The sequence below is a fragment of the Bos indicus x Bos taurus genome, chromosome 22 (genome assembly GCF_003369695.1).
Source record: "Bos indicus x Bos taurus breed Angus x Brahman F1 hybrid chromosome 22, Bos_hybrid_MaternalHap_v2.0, whole genome shotgun sequence".
Lineage (NCBI taxonomy): Eukaryota > Metazoa > Chordata > Mammalia > Artiodactyla > Bovidae > Bos > Bos indicus x Bos taurus.
The window spans coordinates 3,621,419-3,639,489 of record NC_040097.1 but is presented as its reverse complement, the minus strand read 5'-3'; the positions used below and the strand labels follow the sequence as shown (position 1 = coordinate 3,639,489).

General features: G+C 47.1%; 1 protein-coding gene across 2 annotated transcripts; it reads left to right on the top strand.

The window, feature by feature from the left end:
- The first annotated feature begins 12,269 nt into the window (after positions 1-12,269).
- Positions 12,270-17,887, top strand: LOC113880972 (phosphatidate cytidylyltransferase, mitochondrial-like). Of its 2 annotated transcripts, none has more exons than XR_003507896.1 (3): positions 12,270-13,892; positions 14,028-14,124; positions 15,908-17,887. XR_003507896.1 is itself a non-coding variant. In XM_027523682.1 (3 exons), the coding sequence occupies exons 1-3, from the start codon at positions 13,872-13,874 to the stop codon at positions 16,061-16,063; spliced, it is 270 nt and encodes an 89-aa protein (XP_027379483.1). In that variant the 5' UTR covers positions 12,270-13,871; the 3' UTR covers positions 16,064-17,887. The 2 variants fall into 2 exon arrangements, 1 of the variants encoding a protein (XP_027379483.1); XM_027523682.1 differs by having other exon boundaries at positions 14,028-14,120.
- Positions 17,888-18,071: the final 184 nt, after the last annotated feature.

Genomic DNA, 18,071 nt, shown 5'->3' with positions numbered 1-18,071 from the left:
TATGAAAAGTTAGGCTCTTTGCTGTGCTTCCTAAGGCATAGGAGATTTAAAGAGAAAACAACTCAAATCTTCCTTTCTCCTCAACTCTTTCCTTTGGAAAATTACTGAGTATGTGTGTGTGTGTGTGTGTGTGTGTGTGTGTTTTCCTGAAGCCTGTGTGTGTGCATAATCACTCTGTCGTGTCCGACTCTTTGTGACCCCATGGACTGTAGCTTGCCAGGCTCTTATGGGATACCCCAGGCAAGAATACTGGAGTGGGTTACCATTCCCTTCTCCAGGGATGTTTCTGACTCAGAGACGGAATCTGAATATCCTGCCTTGCAGGAGAATTTTTTCCTGTCTGAGCCACCAGGGAAGCCCCAGAATTCCTTTGCTGAATAGCTAATCATGTGGCCACTCTCTTACACCAGGGGTTCTACAGATAAAGAAATAGAGTCACAGTTTATAAATGTAGTTTGTGATAGAACTTATTTCAAGTTGCCACAGGGGGTAACTATAGTACTGATACATTTTAAGAAGGCAGACCTTGTGTCTTCTTTTAGCTGTTACAGACCCAAGGTCCAGGCAGTACTTGGTGCACACACACCCAAACACACACACCCTCATAAAATATGTGTTGAATGAATTCATCACAAGAAACTCATAAAAGTACGTCCTTAGTGGCGAGACGGTTGGAAGTTATTTAATCATTGTAAACACAGAACATTGCATGCTTTAGGTTAAATAAGATACTGTATATCAAATGCCTAGCACAGGGTCTGGCATTTATTAAATAAATGAAAACTGCCATTAAGATTATTGGAGTGGGGTGGGATGGGGGTGGGGTGGGAGGGAGGCTCAAAAGGGAGGGGATATACGTGTGCCTGTGTGTATGCTTAGTCACTCAATCCTGTGAGGTCACTCCTCACCAGGTTCAGGTCCCTTCGTGGTACTCACTTTTGTCGTTCAGTTGCTCAGTCGTGTCCAACTCTTTCCGACCCCATGAACTGCAGCACCCCAGGCTTCCCAGTCCTTCACAGTCTCCCTGAGTTTGCTGAAACTCATGTCCACTGAGTCAGGGAGGCCAAACAACCCTCTCATCCTCTGTTGTCCCCTTCTCCTCTTGCCCACAATTTTTCCCAGCCTCAGGGTCTTTTCCACTGAGTCAGCTCTTTGCATTAGACAGCCAAAGTATTGGAGCTTCAGTTTCAGCATCAGTTCTTACCACCAGTTTCCAAGTCCTTGTTACAAGACATGTCCACAAGGCAAGAGCACTGCTTCATGCCGCACTCAGGTTACTCGGTCCCCCAATCGGAGACCTAAAGTAAGTCATGCTCCTAGGTTGTTGATTCCAGGGGAATGTGCTAGAAGAAACACTCCAAGGTTTATGTCTCAGAAATTCTTTCCCCTTACTATTCACCCTCAAGACCCATGCCAAGCCCTGGCAGACCGCTCTGCTGAGGACACTATGGTTCCTAGGTGGGGCGATGGCTCTGTGCAAGGAGGCTGCAGCAGGGAATCCCACCAGCATGAGAGTTGCACAGCAGGTGACTTTTTCAAACTCTTCCAGCCCAGAGGGTGCACCGGTCTTCGGATGCAGGAGTTTTTATGGAACCTTCAGGAGGGTGCACCTGGATTGGAAGATCCTGGTCCCGTCCGCAAGGACCAGACACCAGAATCCCCAAGGCTTTTGTAACTGTTTTTGATAGACACATTTGAAATTTAATACCAGGGCTGGAGAGCTACAAGCTTAAAGCTCTAAGAGTAAAGGGTTATATAAGAGCACAGAGGACAGAACAATTACTTCTGATCAGAAGGGGGTGATATTTGAGCTGAAGGTAAAGGAAGAGAAAGATTTCAATGGGAGAATGAATGAATGAATCCCTTGGGAAAATAAATGGTTTGTTTTCTTTTTATGGTACAGAATGAAAAGAATTAGACTTGGCACTGTATTCACAGGGACTGGCATTAGTCCTGCAACTTCAAGCAAATCATTTTTCTGCACAGCAGTTTATCCATCTGTAAAATTGGACTAGTAACCACTCATTTCCCGGGATTTGTTTTAAGACTTAAATAAAGCTATGTCTGGAAAAGTTCTTTGCTTGAAATGCTAAGTGCCATAAAGATATTAGGTATAATTATGCTTCTTAATTCCTCTTGTACTTCGTCTCTTAAGAATTCAGTACAATGCAGAACATTACTGAGTGCTTGTTCAGCGGCAGACACCATTCTCATACTTCCAGGATACTGTTTCGTTGGCCGTCCCAACAATCCTATAAGGTGGGCCGTATCCATATGCCCATTCTACAGATGAGGAAACGAAGGTACAGAGAGCTCAGCTGCCTGGCTCAAGGTCACACAGCTCTGAACTACTGGGGCCCAGATGGTACCTCAGCACCTCTGATCAGAGGCTAAAGATGCACTAAAGATGCTGTCAGTCAGGCCCGCTTAGGACACGTCAGTCAGCTGAGAAGGGATGGATGTGGCAGGGTGACCACCTCTGAGGACACAGTCATCAAGACCCCTCTCCTCCAGTTCCATCAGTAGATCAGCTGAAAATAGGATGAATTATGAGGATCACAGAACTCGGATTTTCTTTTCCCAAACATTTTATGTCCTTGACTTAAACACTGATTATAAGAAAAACCAAGGCATAAAAGTTATAGAGATTTCACAGGGCTTCTTAGAAAATGAAATAGGCGAACATCCTCCTGGTGAAACCTAGCCTGACAAGGTCATTGTTAAGGAGTACAAAGCCAACAGCCGAATGAATCAGAAAAAGAGGCCCAACATTCAGTCAAATCAAGTGGCATTTATCTGTATTTTTAAATGGCTCTCTAACGCTTTTATTTCCTTGGTATAAGAGTTCCAATAGAACCCTAAAGCGATTGTAGAGAACACTGGGGCTTTTTAACAGCTTCTACCTTAGCAAGCCACGGTCATTTAAAGAGAAGTGGATGAGCTGCTAGGAGGAGGGAGATTTCTGCTGAAGAAAATGAAGGTGTTCTGGCTCCATTGCTTCTGCCTCTTTCTGGAGAGAGGCGACATGCACACAGGAACGTGATGGAACTTTCCAGCTGGTGATTTTGCATTATCGGGAAGGAAAGTGTTTATGAAAATGAAAATTACTGATAATTATGTGTGAAAGCCCACAAGGGAGAAAAATGCAGCAACACTGCAGAATCTTTATTTATATCCAGAACTGAAGCCCGTTTGGTGGGAGTGTGAATTGGTCCAGTTTTTTGGAGGGGACTTGTTAATGTCCTGACACTCTGACCCGGCAAGTTCCCTTCGCAAAATCTACTTTTTAGCAAGACTTAACACATATCCAAGGTCTGTGTACAAGAATGTTCACTGTAGTGTAGTTTGCACGTACAAAAATATAGAAACAATCTATTTCCATCATCATGAATATGTTTAAACAATGCTGGCATATCCATATTTTAGAAAATTTTGCTAATAAATGGAATGAGATATTCTGACATGAAAAGTTGTCACTGATGTTTTAAAGGAAAAAAAAAGCAAATGACAAAAAAGTATCTATTGCATGCTTTTATTTTGTATGCTTTCATTTTAAAACGAAAGCCCTCACGGCGGGGCTTGGGGGAGATTTGCTTCTCCTCTCAGGTGGCCTGTCTCCTTTTGTGAACAAGGTTGGTCTAAGGGAACCTGTCCCAGGGGTCTTTGGAATGAAGAGGAAAGCATAGAGAGAGCTTGAGAACAGAACAGAAACCAGCGTCACCGATTATCATCGTCCTGTGGGTCCTTCCTTGGTAGAGTCTCCCTCCCGTCGTCTTCGGATGAACGCCTACCCATCCTGCTGGACCCGGCTCACGGGCCATCGCTGACGGTCTCCGCTGTCTCGGCTGCGCAGGCGGAACTGACGGGGGCTCCTCCTTCGGTCCTGCAGGGCCCTGGGCACCCAGCCTCGCCCCTGCACGGTTTGGTCCGGGTTTGCTCCTCCCTCTCCTCCATCCCCCCGAGTCCCTGCAAGGCGGCAGCCCTGTTCGGTCCACCTTTTTCCTAATTGAATTCTCCCTATTTTTGCCTCTGTCACCCCAGGCAAGGCAACTAAATGCACTGCGGAGCTCTGGTAACAGCTTCCTAAGGGGTCTCCCTGCTCGTCTTCCTCCATTCCGGTCCAGGCTGACGTTTGAGCCTGACGGGTCCCTGCCCAAAGCCCTTCAAGGGCAGAGTAGGACTGGAAGACACGGAGTCAGATTTTCATTCCGGTTTGCTAAGGCTGACGTGATGCCCAGCACATTGCTTTCTGGAACGCTTGGCTGCTTCATCTATGAAATGAAGGCATCACCTCCTCCCACAAGGCTGTAGAAGGAACACAATGAAAAACGCATGTGAAATGCATCAAGGGCGTTTAGCCAAACCCAAATTTAGCTATTACTACTTCTGTTATCCTTGAGAGGCCGGGCTCATCAGGGGAGAAGGAAAGCATGTCTGAAAAGTCCCTGTCCAGGAATTCAGACTACATCCTGAAGGGCCCCGTGTCCCGGAGCAAGTTTCTCTGTGTGTGCGTGTGTGTGTGTGCGTGTGTGTGTGTGTGTGTGTGTGTTATTCTGTCGCTCTGTCGTGTTCAACTCTTTGAGACCCCATGGACTGTAGCCCGCCAGGCTTCTCTGTCCATGGAATTTTCTCGGCAAGAATGCTGGAGTGGGTTGCCGTTTCCTCCTCCAGGGGATCTTCCTGACCCAGGGTTCAAACCCACATCTCCTGCGTCTCTTGCGTTAGCAGGCAGATTCTTTAACCACTGAGCCACCAGGGAAGCCCCACAAGTTTCTTTAATTATTCACGAAGAGGTGAACTCTTACCTAGGATCCCATTTCCATAAGAAACTGCATTTCATGTGCCCCTTGCTGAGCTCAATCCATAAGGCAAAGGGGAAAAGACTCTTCCTTACCCTTAACATTAAATACAAATATTAGAGAATTTGGTGCGGGTTTTTTGTTTGTTTGTTTTACCACTTATGAAGCACTTTCCTACCCAGCATAGAATTTGGAGACGATTTTAATGGGAAGAAAGCACAGCCAAATCTTAATAGTGATAGTCTCTGGCGTGCTGCGATTCATGGGGTCGCAAAGAGTCGGACACGACTGAGCGACTGATCTGATCTGATCTGGATGGTGGGATTTGAGGTGATTTTAACCTTACTTGTGTTTCCCTAAAACTTCAAAATCTTCTGCAGTTTCAGAGCTGAATAGAAACAATGGTTGCATAATATTGTGAATGCAATAAATGCGCTAAATCGTAAAGTGTAAAATTTTACGTTATGTGAATTTCACCTCATCCAAAAGATCTCCTGCAATACTACACACGTGATTTCATACTCATTTATGAAAATGAGGTTTGAGGCGAGAACAAGCAAGGACTTTTAAGGCTCAAAGGCAGTTCAATCAGCAGTCACTCTCCGGCTCCCATGTCCGAGTCATAATCCCAGGCAGCCAGCCTGCAACGCGCTCCTCCGACCACCAGGGGGCTCTGAAGAGGCCTGGCGTCCCTACTCGCGGGAGGGCGCCTGCTCTTGCTCTTGCGCCTTCGGAGCACGTGTGCGCGCGTGGGGCGTGGCCCGCGTGGCCGCCTGAAGGGCTGGGCGTCGCCCACTCGGCTATGTCCCTGTTGCCTCTCGCCTGACTGAGTAACTTCATGTCTGACAGACTTCGTGTCTGACTGAACTGCCGCCCCGAGTCCTTGCGAGCCCCCCATCTCCTCGCCCCCCGGCCCCAGCCTTCTTCCGTCCGTCCGGGCGGGTCCCAGACTTCCATCTCCCACCCCGAGCGAGTTCCCGGTCCCGCCTGCTGTCCTCCGGGGGGCCCTCGGTGACCCCGGCCCCATGGCGCTGCAGGCGCTGCAGAGCTCGGGGGTGGCCTTCCGCAAGATCCTGTCTGACTTCCCCGAGGAGCTGAGGCTGGCTTTCGCCTACGGCTCGGGGGTGTACCGCCAGGCGGGGCCCAGCTCAGACCAGAAGGTGAGCCCGGGAGGTCCCTTTGCCTTCGGTCCCTCCCGAGCCCTGGAGCTGCCGGGCCGCTCTGCGCATCCCCGTATCAACTCGCGAAGTCCTGACACAAACCCTACGAAAGGGCTCTTAGCAGAGCGGCAGCCTGAGCTGCGCTTCCAAAGACACGTAGGAGTCCGCTTGAGTCTAAGAGCGGGAGATGCAATTATGTGGAGGGAAGAGCTGGTGCCGGGACAAGACGGGAAAAAAAAAAAAACAAAAACACTTGGCCAGGTCCTCGTTCAGTGTTCTCGAGTTTTCTGGAAAGCTTAAAAAAAAAAAAATTGATAATCTGGGTTCCAGTTGCGGAGATTCAGATTTAATTAGTCTGGGATGAGCCCAGGCTTTAGGAATTTAAAAAACGTCCTAGTCCCAGGTGATTCTATCTCGCAGCCAAGCTTGAGGGTTACGTCTCTGGCTGTAGAAGAAAATACAAAGTGATTCTCCTGACTTTGGGAAGCTGGTGGACGGATGGTAGAGTTAGGGCATTTGCAGTGACTTTAACAAATAGCAAGGGCTTCCCTGGTAGCTCAGCTGGTCAAGAATCCGTCTGCAATGCAGGAGACCCCGGTTTGATTCCTGGCTCCGGGAGATCCCCTGGAGAAGGGATAGGCTTCCCACTCCAGTATTCTTGGGCTTCCCTGGTGGCTCAGACAGTAAAGAAATAGCCTGCAATGCCAGAGTCTTCGGTTCAATCTCTGGGTTGGGATCCCTTGGAGGAGGGAACAGGTACCCACTTCAGTATCCTTGCCTGGGGAGTTCCATGGACAGAGGAGCCTGACAGGCTACAGTCCATGGCGGGTCACAAAGAATCTGACACGACTGAGCAACTTTGCACTTGGCACTAACTAAATCTGAAACCTGTATGCAAGTCAAGAAGCAACAGTTAGAATCAAACATGGAACAATGAACTGATTCAAAATTGGGAAAGGAGTATGTCTAGGCTGTATATTGTCACTCTGCTTACTTAACTTATATGCAGAGTACATCACGTGAAATGGCAGGCTGGATGAAGCACAAGCTGGAATCAACATTGCTGGGAGAAATATCAATAACCTCAAATATGCAGATGACGCCACCCTTATGGCAGAAGGCAAAGAGGAAATAAAGAGCCTCTTGAAGGTGAAAGGGGAGAGTGAAAAGCTGGCTTAAAACTCAGCATTCAACAAAGGAAGATCATGGCATTCAGTCTCATCACTTCATGGCAAATTGATGGAGAAACGATAGAAAGAGGGACAGGCTTTACTTTCTTGGGTTCCGAAATCACTGCAGATGATGACCACAGCCATGAAATTAAAAGACACTTGCTCCTTGGAAGAAAAGCTATGACCAGCCTAGACAGTATAATAAAAAGCACAGACGTTACTTTGCCAACAAAGGTCTGTCTAGTCAAAGCTGTGGTTTTTCCAGTAGTTGTATGGATGTGAGAGTTGGACTATAAGGAAAGCTGAGCACCAAAGAATTGATGCTTTTGAACTGTGGTGTTGGAGAAGACTCTTGAGAGTCCCTTGGACTGCAAGGAGATCCAATCAGTCCATCCTAAAGAAAATCAGTCCTGAATATTCATTGGAAGGACTGATGCTGAAGCTGAAGCTCCAATACTTTGGCCATCTGATGTGAAGAACTGACTGACTGGAAAAGACCCTAATGCTGGGAAAGATTGAAAGCGGGAGGAGAAGGGGACGACAGAGGATGAGATGGTTGGATGGCATCACCGACTCGATGGACATGCGTTTGAACAAGCTCCAGGAGTTGGTGATAGACAGGGAAGCCTGGTGTGCTGCAGTCCATGGGGTCGAAAAGAGTTGGACTTGACTGAGTGATTGAACTGATTGAACTAACAGGGAGAGTTAGTGGGTGAGCAGTATATTTCTCTGACCCAGGACATTTACCAAGTCTGTTTAGGGCAAGGCGTTGTTACGCTTCAGAATTGGCTGAGCATAACAGAAGTGAGGGTACAGTTTTCCTTGTGATTGCAGGTTTTTTTTTCTGCAAATGGGGGAAAACAAGTTTGCTTCCAAGGTGGAGTCAAAATTTAAGACATAAAAAATGGCAGACATATTTGCTGTTTAATGAGGCTTTTGATTGACTTCAACAAGGCTTTTGAGCTCCTGCTGAATTAAGGTAAAAGGAGCAGGAGTCTAGATAGAGATGTTTTCTGTATGTGCAGCTCCTGTTCCGGACTGGGTTTTTTGGTTTTTGTTTTTTAAATAAACAAAGGGAATGGTCACGTGCTGTCTGCTCTAGGGCCTCTTGGCTTTGGACACCTGGCTGTAACCTTTCAGTTAATCTTTCCCTGTTCACTTCCTGGTGAGGCCATCTATACCATGCCTTGAATTTCCTGGTTCCCACCTATACTAGTGTTTAAGTAATGTGCTTATTTTGTATTTTATTGTGCTCAGTTGCTCAGTCTTTTCCAGCTCTTTTCAACCCCATGGACTGTAGCCCACGTGGCTCCTCTGTTCATGGAATTCTCCAGGCAAGAATACTGGAGTGGGTTGCCATTTCTTCCTCCAGGGGATCTTCCTGACCTAGAGATTAAACCCTCATTTCCGTGTCTCCTGCATTAGCAGGTGGATTCTTTACCACTGAGCCACCTGGGAAGCCCCCTAATTTAAGGAGTACATGGAACAACAGACTGGTTCCAAATAGGAAAAGGAGTATGTCAAGGCTGTATATTGTCACCCTGCTTATTTAACTTCTATGCAGAGTACATCATGAGAAACGCTGGGCTGGAAGAAGCACAAGCTGGAATCAAGATTGCCGGGAGAAATATCAATAACCTCAGATATACAGATGACACCACCCTTATGGCAGAAAGTGAAGAGGAACTAAAAGCCTCTTGATGAAAGTGAAAGAGGAGAGTGAAAAAGTTGGCTTAAAGCTCAACATTCAGAAAACTAAGATCATGGCATCTGGTCCCATCACTTCATGGCAAATAGATGGGGAAACAGTGGAAACAGTGTCAGACTTTATTTTTGGAGGCTCCAAAATCACTGCAGATGGTGACTGCAGCCATGAAATTAAAAGACGCTTACTCCTTGGAAGGAAAGTTATGACCAACCTAGATAAGCATATTAAAAAGAAGAGATATTACTTTGCTAACAAAGGTCCATCTAGTCAAGGCTATGGTTTTTCCAGTAGTCGTGTATGCATGTGAGAGTTGGACTGTGAAGAAAGCTGAGCACCGAAGAATTGATGCTTTTGAACTGTGGTGTTGGAGAAGACTCTTGAGAGTCCCTTGGACTGCAAGGAGATCCAACCAGTCCATTCTAAAGGAGATCAGCCCTGGGTGTTCTTTGGAAGGAATGATGCTAAAGCTGAAACTCCAGTACTTTGGCCACCTGGAAAAGACTCTGATGCTGGGAGGGATTTGGGGCAGGAGGAAAAGGGGACGACAGAGGATGAGATGGCTGAATGGCATCACTGACTTGATGCACATGAGTTTGGGTGAATTCCGGGAGTTGGTGATGGGACAGGGAGGCCTGGTGTGCTGCGATTCATGGGGTCATAAAGAGTCAGACACAACTGAGTGACTGAACTGAACTGAACTTTTCTTTAAATTGACAACATATGGGAAATGATACATTTGGGGCACACAGGAAATTATAGATTATAATAGGTTATTTTTTTCCAACATACATTAACATGAAAAAATTTTAAAACATGTCCACTCAAATTCATAACTATCACCACTAGTTTGTAGGAAACTCAGAGCATCTTGATTCTATAGTCACCTCTTCTTTTTCCTGTGAAGATTTTCCTTTGAGCAGACCTGGAATTCCCTCCAAGAAAAGGAAGGAATTTCCCTCACCCTTGTCCCCTGCAAGTTCACAAGTAGATTCCAGCACCTGAGTCTGTCCCAGATGAGTCCCTGCCTCGGTGCCCTGGTTACTGGCAGGCAGCCTCGTGTGTGGTGGTGCATCCTTTGTCTGACCTCCCTTTCTGCTGCAGGAGCATTTCTTACCACGGCAGCCAGTCTCCCTCTTTGGTCCATCTGCCACCACTCTATACCTGCATCCCATCCAGCCCTACCGACCTAGACACAGCTCCCAGAACATGCCCAGCTCTTGTCTCCTCCACAAGAGCGTTTTCACCCAACAGGACTCCCCCCGACCCCGTTCCTCAGGCCTTGCCTAACACTTCACCAAATCTGCTTAACTTGTGCATTCTTGAAGACTCAGACTTACCAGAGTCTTGAAGAGTGTCGTCTCATAGGAAAATTCCTCCTTCCTCTGTGACCCCATTCTGAGTGAAATTCCCTTAGCAAGTCGTTTTGCTAATAATCTGTCTTCTCCCCAGTTGACTTTGAGCTCTTTATCTCAGGACCCATCAGAGCTCATCCTAGATGATCAGGGAGAGGTTGGCTAATGGGTGAAGTTAAGATAACTTATTTCCCTTTGCATAATGCTTTATAGAGCTTGTCCACATGGTGTTATCTGATCTGAAAGAAAAGTGGAGCACATTTAACTGTTTAGGTGGAAGACAGTGTAGCAAAGTGGTCTAGCCCAGAATTTGGAACCAGACTGTGTCTATCACTCATTAACCGTGTGTCCTTGGGCAGGGAGCTTACTCTGTGCCATGGTTTCCTTTCCTGTAGAAATGGGATAATAATGGTATCTACCTTGTAGGATTGTTTTGAGGATAAAAAGAGTTACTGTATGTATAATACAGAAAGTATTTAAAAGAGGGCTGGAACATTACTTCAGTCAGCATTACTGTTATATGAGTTGAGGAAAACGAAGCTCAACCTGGTTCCAGAGGTTTGCTTAAGTTTCTGACCCTGAGTCTGCTGTTAATCACAGCAACGTTGAATCTTAGAACTTTCAACTCTGTCTCGCTGTCTTTCTAGGAGTTAAAACTAAAAATCCTCTTTTCTTCACCTCTCAGAATGTCATGTGGAACTTCGTGTTCACATATGTTGAGACCCTGTCACATGGCATTCAAAAAACCTGAAGAAAAATTGGAACCATTACTCTTTCCTTAAAGTATTGGGCTGGTAAAGAATCTGCCTGCAATGCAGGAGACCCCAGTTCGATTCCTGGGTTGTGAAGATCCCCTGGAGCAGGGATAGGCTACCCACTCCAGTATTCTTGGGCTTCCCTTGTGGTTCAGATGGTAAAGAATCCGCCTGCAATGTGGGAGACCTGGGTTCAGAAGATCCCCTGGACAAGGGAAAGGCTACCCACGCCAGTATTCTGGCCTGAAGAATTCCATGGCTTGTATAGTCCATGGGGTCACAAAGAGTCGGATACAACTTAATGACTAGAAAAAAAGTATTGGGACCAAGGATTATCACTCCTGTCCAGAATAACCACGGCACCGGTGATCATGTGTGACGGGAGGGTGAGTGACTTCGGGCCTCTGTCTTAACTTCGGTGGCTATTAACCTTTATTCTTAGAGTTCCAGCTAAATATGTGTGTTCTTACAGTCAGGAACTGTTCACACTTTTGCCGGATGAAGGTGATGAATGTGACTGTGTTTTATTTGTTGCCTTTGGCCAAATGTTTTTTGGCTGGGAAAGATAGGGGGCGGCAGAGGATGAGATGTTTAGACTGCATCACCGACTCGATGGACATGAGTTTGACTCTGGAGTCAAATTTCAGGAGATAGTAAAGGACAGGGAAGCCTGTGGCTTAGTGACCGAACAGCAACAGCAGCTGTTTCTTGGTGTCAAGTTTTAGTGCCTCAGCAGCACCCGAGCGCGCCTGTCGGGCGCACAGGTGGTGGCCCTGCCCCCAGAGTTCCTGAATCAGAAGGTCTGGGAGAGGGTTTGAGGATTTGCAGTTTTCACTCACTGAGAGGTAATCGTCCTGTAACGCTGGGCTGGTTGTAGGTGTGTGGCGTAATGACTGATCTTACTGCGGGTTGATGACCACGGTAAGTCTAGTTAACACCCATCACCATACATAGTTGGTTTTCTGGTGATGAGAACTTTTAAGGTTTACTCTCTCAGCAGCAAGGATTTGCATTTCTTTTTTAAAATTTTATTTATTTTTAATTGGAGGATAATTGCTTTGCACTACTGTGTTGGTTTCTGCCATACATCAGCATGAATTAGCCGTAGGTATACGTATGTCCCCTCCATCTTGAACATACTGCCCACCCCATCCCACCCCTCTGAGCTGCTGCCGAGTGTCAGGTGAGCTCCCTGTGTTGTATAGCAACTCCCCACTAGCTATCTCTTGTACACATGGTGGTGTATATTTCAGTGCTTCTCTCTCAGTTTTTCCCACCTTCTCCTGCCCCCTGGATTTGCATTTCTAACAGGCTTCCAAATGATGCTGATGCTGCCCATCTGGAACATACTTTGAGAACCACTGGTTTGGTCAGTGGGAGGAAGGGGCAGACTCATTGCAGATCAGGGTGGAAATTAATCTTATTTATACGGAGAGGCACACACTCCCAGGGAGAAGTTGGAAGTGAAGAGGGGATCATAGGTAGTTGGAAGCCTGTGGTGCCCAGTGGGAGGAACTCCTTGGTGCCATCGGTTGGGCAGAATTTGATGACGGGTGTTGGAGGGCAGATGAGCACCCCGATCCTGGTGGAGGGTTGTCTCACTGTGGGGACCCTGCCCAGTGGTCATTCTGATGAGGAGTCCAGGCTCTAAGAGGACGTCCAGGAACCCGGCATGACCCCAGTGTGAGAGGACCAGTGGAAGCTAAGTCGGGCCTCCTAGAGTCAGCCGGGCAGAGGGTGACTGCTGTGCCTGCACTGCTCCAGGCTCCCGACAGCTCAGGGCCGTCACCCTTCCCTGGGCAGACGAGTCACCTGAGGATCTTGTTGGAACACAGATTCTGATTCACTGGGTCTGTGACGCTGATGCTGCTGGGCGGTGGATAACACTTTGAAAGGCAGGAGGCTGGAGTACCAACTTGAGAAGGGTTTTGCAGGCCTATCTGAGTGAGGCAGGGATGAGCGCTGTGGTTGATATGGTGATGTCTGCATCGCCTTTGGGCCGGGCGTTTACTTTTCTGGTTGCCGTCTGGTCCTGCCTCCCAGCTGTTAGGCGCCTGGGGCAAGAAGGGCTCTGCGGTGCGGTGGCCGGAGTCGGGGGAAGCGGGTCACTCAGCCCAGCCCTGCACATCCGCGCTAGTCATGGAGCTCGGAGCTCTATGCTTTCTCCGGTATTAATGTTATGCTGAGCCGACCTCTAATTTAGTAGTTTCAAACATATTACAGGCGCCAGTAACCAAATGTTTGGGCATAACTGTGTGCCAAAGGGACTGTACTTTTTAATTGAAATTCTTCAGCTACTTTTTAGATATTTGTAGCCTGCGAAGGCTGCTTGGATACTGAAGTTCAGTGAAGTGAGTCTGAAGATATCTGTTGAAGCAAATGGGATTTTGTAACCGGGAACAACTGCATTCAGGGTTTTGTGCAAATTACTACTGAGATGAGCTTGACCATAGTTCCATGTGTTCAGAGCTGATAAAGATGTTTTATGTTTGCATGTTGCATTGTAATTACAGAGGTGTTTGAAATAGTCAACCGTGAAAGAGAAATTCACCATGTAAAGGATGTCAGTGAAAACTTTGAGAAAAATTTCTCATTCTCTGTGATGAAACAACACTGGAAGCCCAGACTGAAATTCAGGGACCTGGTTTGGCTCTGCTCCACCGGGTGCCACCTCAGGCACACCATTTATTCTCTCTGAGCATCAGGTTTCTTATTTCTCACATGAGGAGCGTGAACTGTGCCACGTGCCTGTCAGGACCATTGTTTTTATTGATATTTCCAGTCCATTGAGGACCAAGACCAGACAGCCTATAGAGCCATTCTGCCTCTGACATCACAAGTGCCAGAGTTAAAGCTGTGGTCATCGCACCATGAATACCTCAGGCGACAGACAGTCTTGGAAACTAACCCTTTGCAGAAGATTTCATGGAGATGTGTTTTTACAAGGTAGGCGGTCTTTTGAGTGGCTTTGGAAATCAAGCTTCTGCCCTGGTCGGAAATTTAGGTCTTTATATTTTGCACTTGCACAAGGGTCAGTATGGCATTTTGCTCTTTCTCATGCACGACTCTTTTCTTTTCCAGCTTATCAAATACAGAGTTATTAGCACCAGTGTTTTGATCGAAGATCTCCTCAACTGGAATAACTTAGACATTGCTGGTCGACTCCAAAAACCAGTGAGTGAGTGTTGTTAGGGATGGTTCTCCTCTCCGGACCATGCTCCTGGGCTGCTCCCTGCTTTGACTTTCTGCAGATGTTTGCGGTAATTCCACACTCAACCAAGTGCTCCAAGGCTTAATTCAGGGCCGTTAAATCCTTATGAGGGAGGAGGCAATATGGAATTAAGTAGCTTATGTACCATATGAAGCTTTGTATGTTATAAATATTCCATTAAAAAAATAAGGACAAAAGGTAAAAGGTAGAATTCAGGTTTTACAATTCAGTTCAGTTGCTCAGTCGTGTCTGACTCCTTGTGACCCCGTGGACTGCAGCACACCAGACTTCCCTGTCCATCACCAACTCTTGGAGCTTGCTCAAACTCATGTCCATCAAGTCAGTAATGCCATCCAACCATCTCATCTTCTGTCATTCCCTTCTCCTCCTACCTTCAGTCTTTCTTCAATCAGGTTCTTGAGCCTGATTTATAAAATAGTTAAGTCTTCTAATATTGTTATTCACAATTAATTTAAAAAAAAAACAGAGAAGAAACTATACTTTGGGATTTACATCATTCCCATCTTTCCTTGCCATCTAATACACTTTTAATTTGGAGTTTGTCATACTGTTTGTGTCTTTTATGTGTTGTCTGAATTTTGTCAGAAATGATCTGTGTTTGATAAATGAAAGGCAGTCTAAACCCTACTTTCTGGAACACGAGGAGAGTGCTTACAGCACTAAAGGATCAGAGACGGCAGCTGCGTTTCAGATACGTGAGTGTCCTCAGGAGGGATTTCTAGACCCACTGCTTGCTTAGAAAGTCAGTCAGAAGCAGCATGATGGTCCACAATCGTGTCGGGAGTGCACACTGGCACAGTCGCTACAGAGAGCAACGTGGCAGTTCTGGTTCTAAGCTCGTGCCGTAGAGCAGTGCTGTTCACACGCGGCCCCTGGAGCAGCATCAGCGTCACCTGGGAACCTGGCAGAAATGTACCCCAGCCTGCCGAGTCAGAGTCTCTGGGGATGGGCCTAATACTGGGTGTTTGAACAGGCCCTGCAGGAGACTCTGATCTCCTAAAGGTGAGAAGCCCCGGCTCAGAGAAGCGCATGCGCTGTGCACCAGGAGACACACAGGGAAGCTCCCTTCAGCTGCGGGCTCAGCTTCGGGCTCTCACTGAATCTTCCCCGCAAGCTCGTAAGCCTGGCTCAGGTATGAACCCCGTCACAGAGGTAGTGAGAGACAGGGCGTGAGCACATGCTGGCGACTGCAGTGCCGTCTTCACGACCAGTCAGACACACTGGAGCAGTTTGTATCTCGATGGGAGGGGAGCACAGACAGCAGTTTCTTCTAGCTGGTTTTCTTTCCTTTTTCCTTACTCAGGTTCAGATCAGTTCAAAATAGAGCGTGGCCTGCTCAGGTTAGATAAGAACAGAGATGAGTTCTGAATAAAGAAGTAAAATGCCTTTGTCTACCATAAAATTAAATGAAGAACAAAGAGATTAAAAAATAAAATTCTCAATTTCTCAAAGGTCATTTATTCCATTTTGTACTAACTTTTTCAAAACTCGTGGGGTTTCCTCATTTAGAAAAATATTTATTTTGTTTTCTTTCCTATGTCATGAGTTCTCTGATTTGGGCTTAAAACAGGAGACTCCAGAATTAGATTAGTAACTATTTCATGTCAACGGGCCTAACACTGCAGTATCTTCAGGGCTGAGGGTTTTGGACAGCTCCAGTGCGTGTAGTAACACCCAGGTTGGGCAGTGCCCCACTTCGGGAAGTCTTCTGAGCGTCCTGCTTTTCCAGGTGAAGATCGTGGCGATGAATGAGGATGTGGCCCTCCGCTCGGCCCTGGATCAAAACCTGAAGAGCGCTGTGACCGCGGCTTTCCTCATGCTCCCCGAAAGCTTTGCTGAAGAAGACCTGTTTACGGAGATCGCCGGGCTCTCCTACTCAGGTTAGTAGGTTTCGTGCTGCACTTCCTGCCGGAAAGAGATTCGCTGTTGGAAGATCGAGCAGGCCCAACCCCCCCGCCCCTCGCTGGCAACAGAGGTTCTGGTCCCAGCACCTCTCTGAAGGTCTCTGCAGGAACCTGCCATCTGCCTCCTTGCCCCCAAGGTCTCTTCCTTTTCACATCCCTACATAGGCTAACCCTTCTGTTGTTGTTATCGTTAATTTTTATTTTGAAACACTTTCAGAGTACAGGTACGTTTCAGTAATCATCCAGAAAGCTATGCCCTTTCCCCAGAAACGACTCACACTTGTTTTATCATTCTCTCTGTATCAGTGATGTTCAGAAGTTGACAGCAGAACCCCCTGGAAGGCCTGTCAGAACAGACAAGACAGTCGATTTGGGAGGTCTGGGGTGGGGTCCCCAAAGTCTGTATTTCTCTCCCGTTCCTGGTGATGCTGATGCTCCTCCAGGGACCCACTTTGAGAACCACTGCTCCCTCTCTGCACGTAATACGCCGCATGATGCATGTTCTTCTGAACTGTTAGGGAGTCGGGCACACGTGTCACATCCCCTTTAGGCCCATTACTTCAGTGTGTGTTTCCTAAGAACAGGGCATCCTCTCGCAGAACCACAGTGCAGGCGCCAAATAGCAACGATGCATCACTTCTATCAAACTGATAAGTTTTACTTCTAATGTTGTCGGTTGTCCCCATAATGTCCTTTCTAATATTTTACCCTCAAGTACATGATCCCGTCAGGGATCGCATAATGTATTTAGATGCCATCTCTTTTATCTTTTAATTTGTAACGTTTCCTCAGCCTTTCTTTGTCTCGTATGACACTCACATATTTGCAGTCTGCAGACCAGTGATGTTGGTGCCCTGATAAGCAGTGTTTTCTCCTGTCTAAGCAAACTGGGGAGACATTTGAAGGTCAGGCCAGTATCCTATTTCTTAACGAAACTTTCCCTCGAGGGTGAATTTCCACTGATGATTCTTGCTGGAAACAGTCTTTACTATGATGGGTGCAAAGTGGTGACTTGGCCACTCCACCTTTCCTCACATTAAGGAAACTTTCTCCCTCGTTCTCCATTCATCTATTTATTTATCTGAATATTAACTTCCTTTCCCCTTAAGCCAGCTGTGCTCCTCAAAGTTATCAGGGGGAGGAGGAGGCCGAGAGGGCAGAGCCTGGCCCCTCACTGTAGCCTTGGCCCCAGGAGCCCCCCAGCAATCCTTAACATGTTAAGAATTTGTGTATAACTCCATTTTCAGAAAAGTAGTTTGCCTCTTAAGTGGTAGTTTGAAAACCACTATCTTAAATATTCTCTTTACCCACTTTTAAGTATGACTCGAAGAAGTCTATGCTCAAAATACTGCAGAGGCAGCTGACTCATTCTCTGAATCCCTGTACAGATAAGATTTCATGGAGACGCCATGCTCACAGAGATGCAAAAGGTCTCGCTCTTCAGTCTTATTCCCAAAACGTATGTGCTGTGACTGTCATGCAGCACGGGTGAGAAGGCAGGTGAAATAGCCTTGGTCTCGGTTGCTTCCAGCATCTCACGGCAGCCTCGCTGCCTGTCAGCAAAGGCCAAGGGGACAGCATGGTGGGGCTGCTCCAGGAGGAACGTGGGGAGGGGGCCTCTGTCTGGGTGCCTCCCCGACCCCGCTCACCTGTGAGGAAAGGTGGACCTGAACCTTCGGTCGACTTTGTGGGAGAAGATGCAGAGCCGTCCTCTGCTCTGACCACGTCGTCAGCATCAGCTTAGTGTTAGGTGGACTCCAGGTTGCTGCTGTTGTTCAGTCGCTCAGTTGTGTCTGACTCTTTGTGACCCCATGGACTGCAGCATGCCAGGCTCCTCTGTCCTTTACCATCTCCCAGAGTTTGCTCAAACTCATGTCCATCGAGTCGGTGATGCCATCCAACCATCTCATTCTCTGTCATCCCCTTCTCCTCCTGCCCTCAATCTTTCCCAGCATCAGGGTCTTTTCCAATGAGTCAGCTCTTTGCATC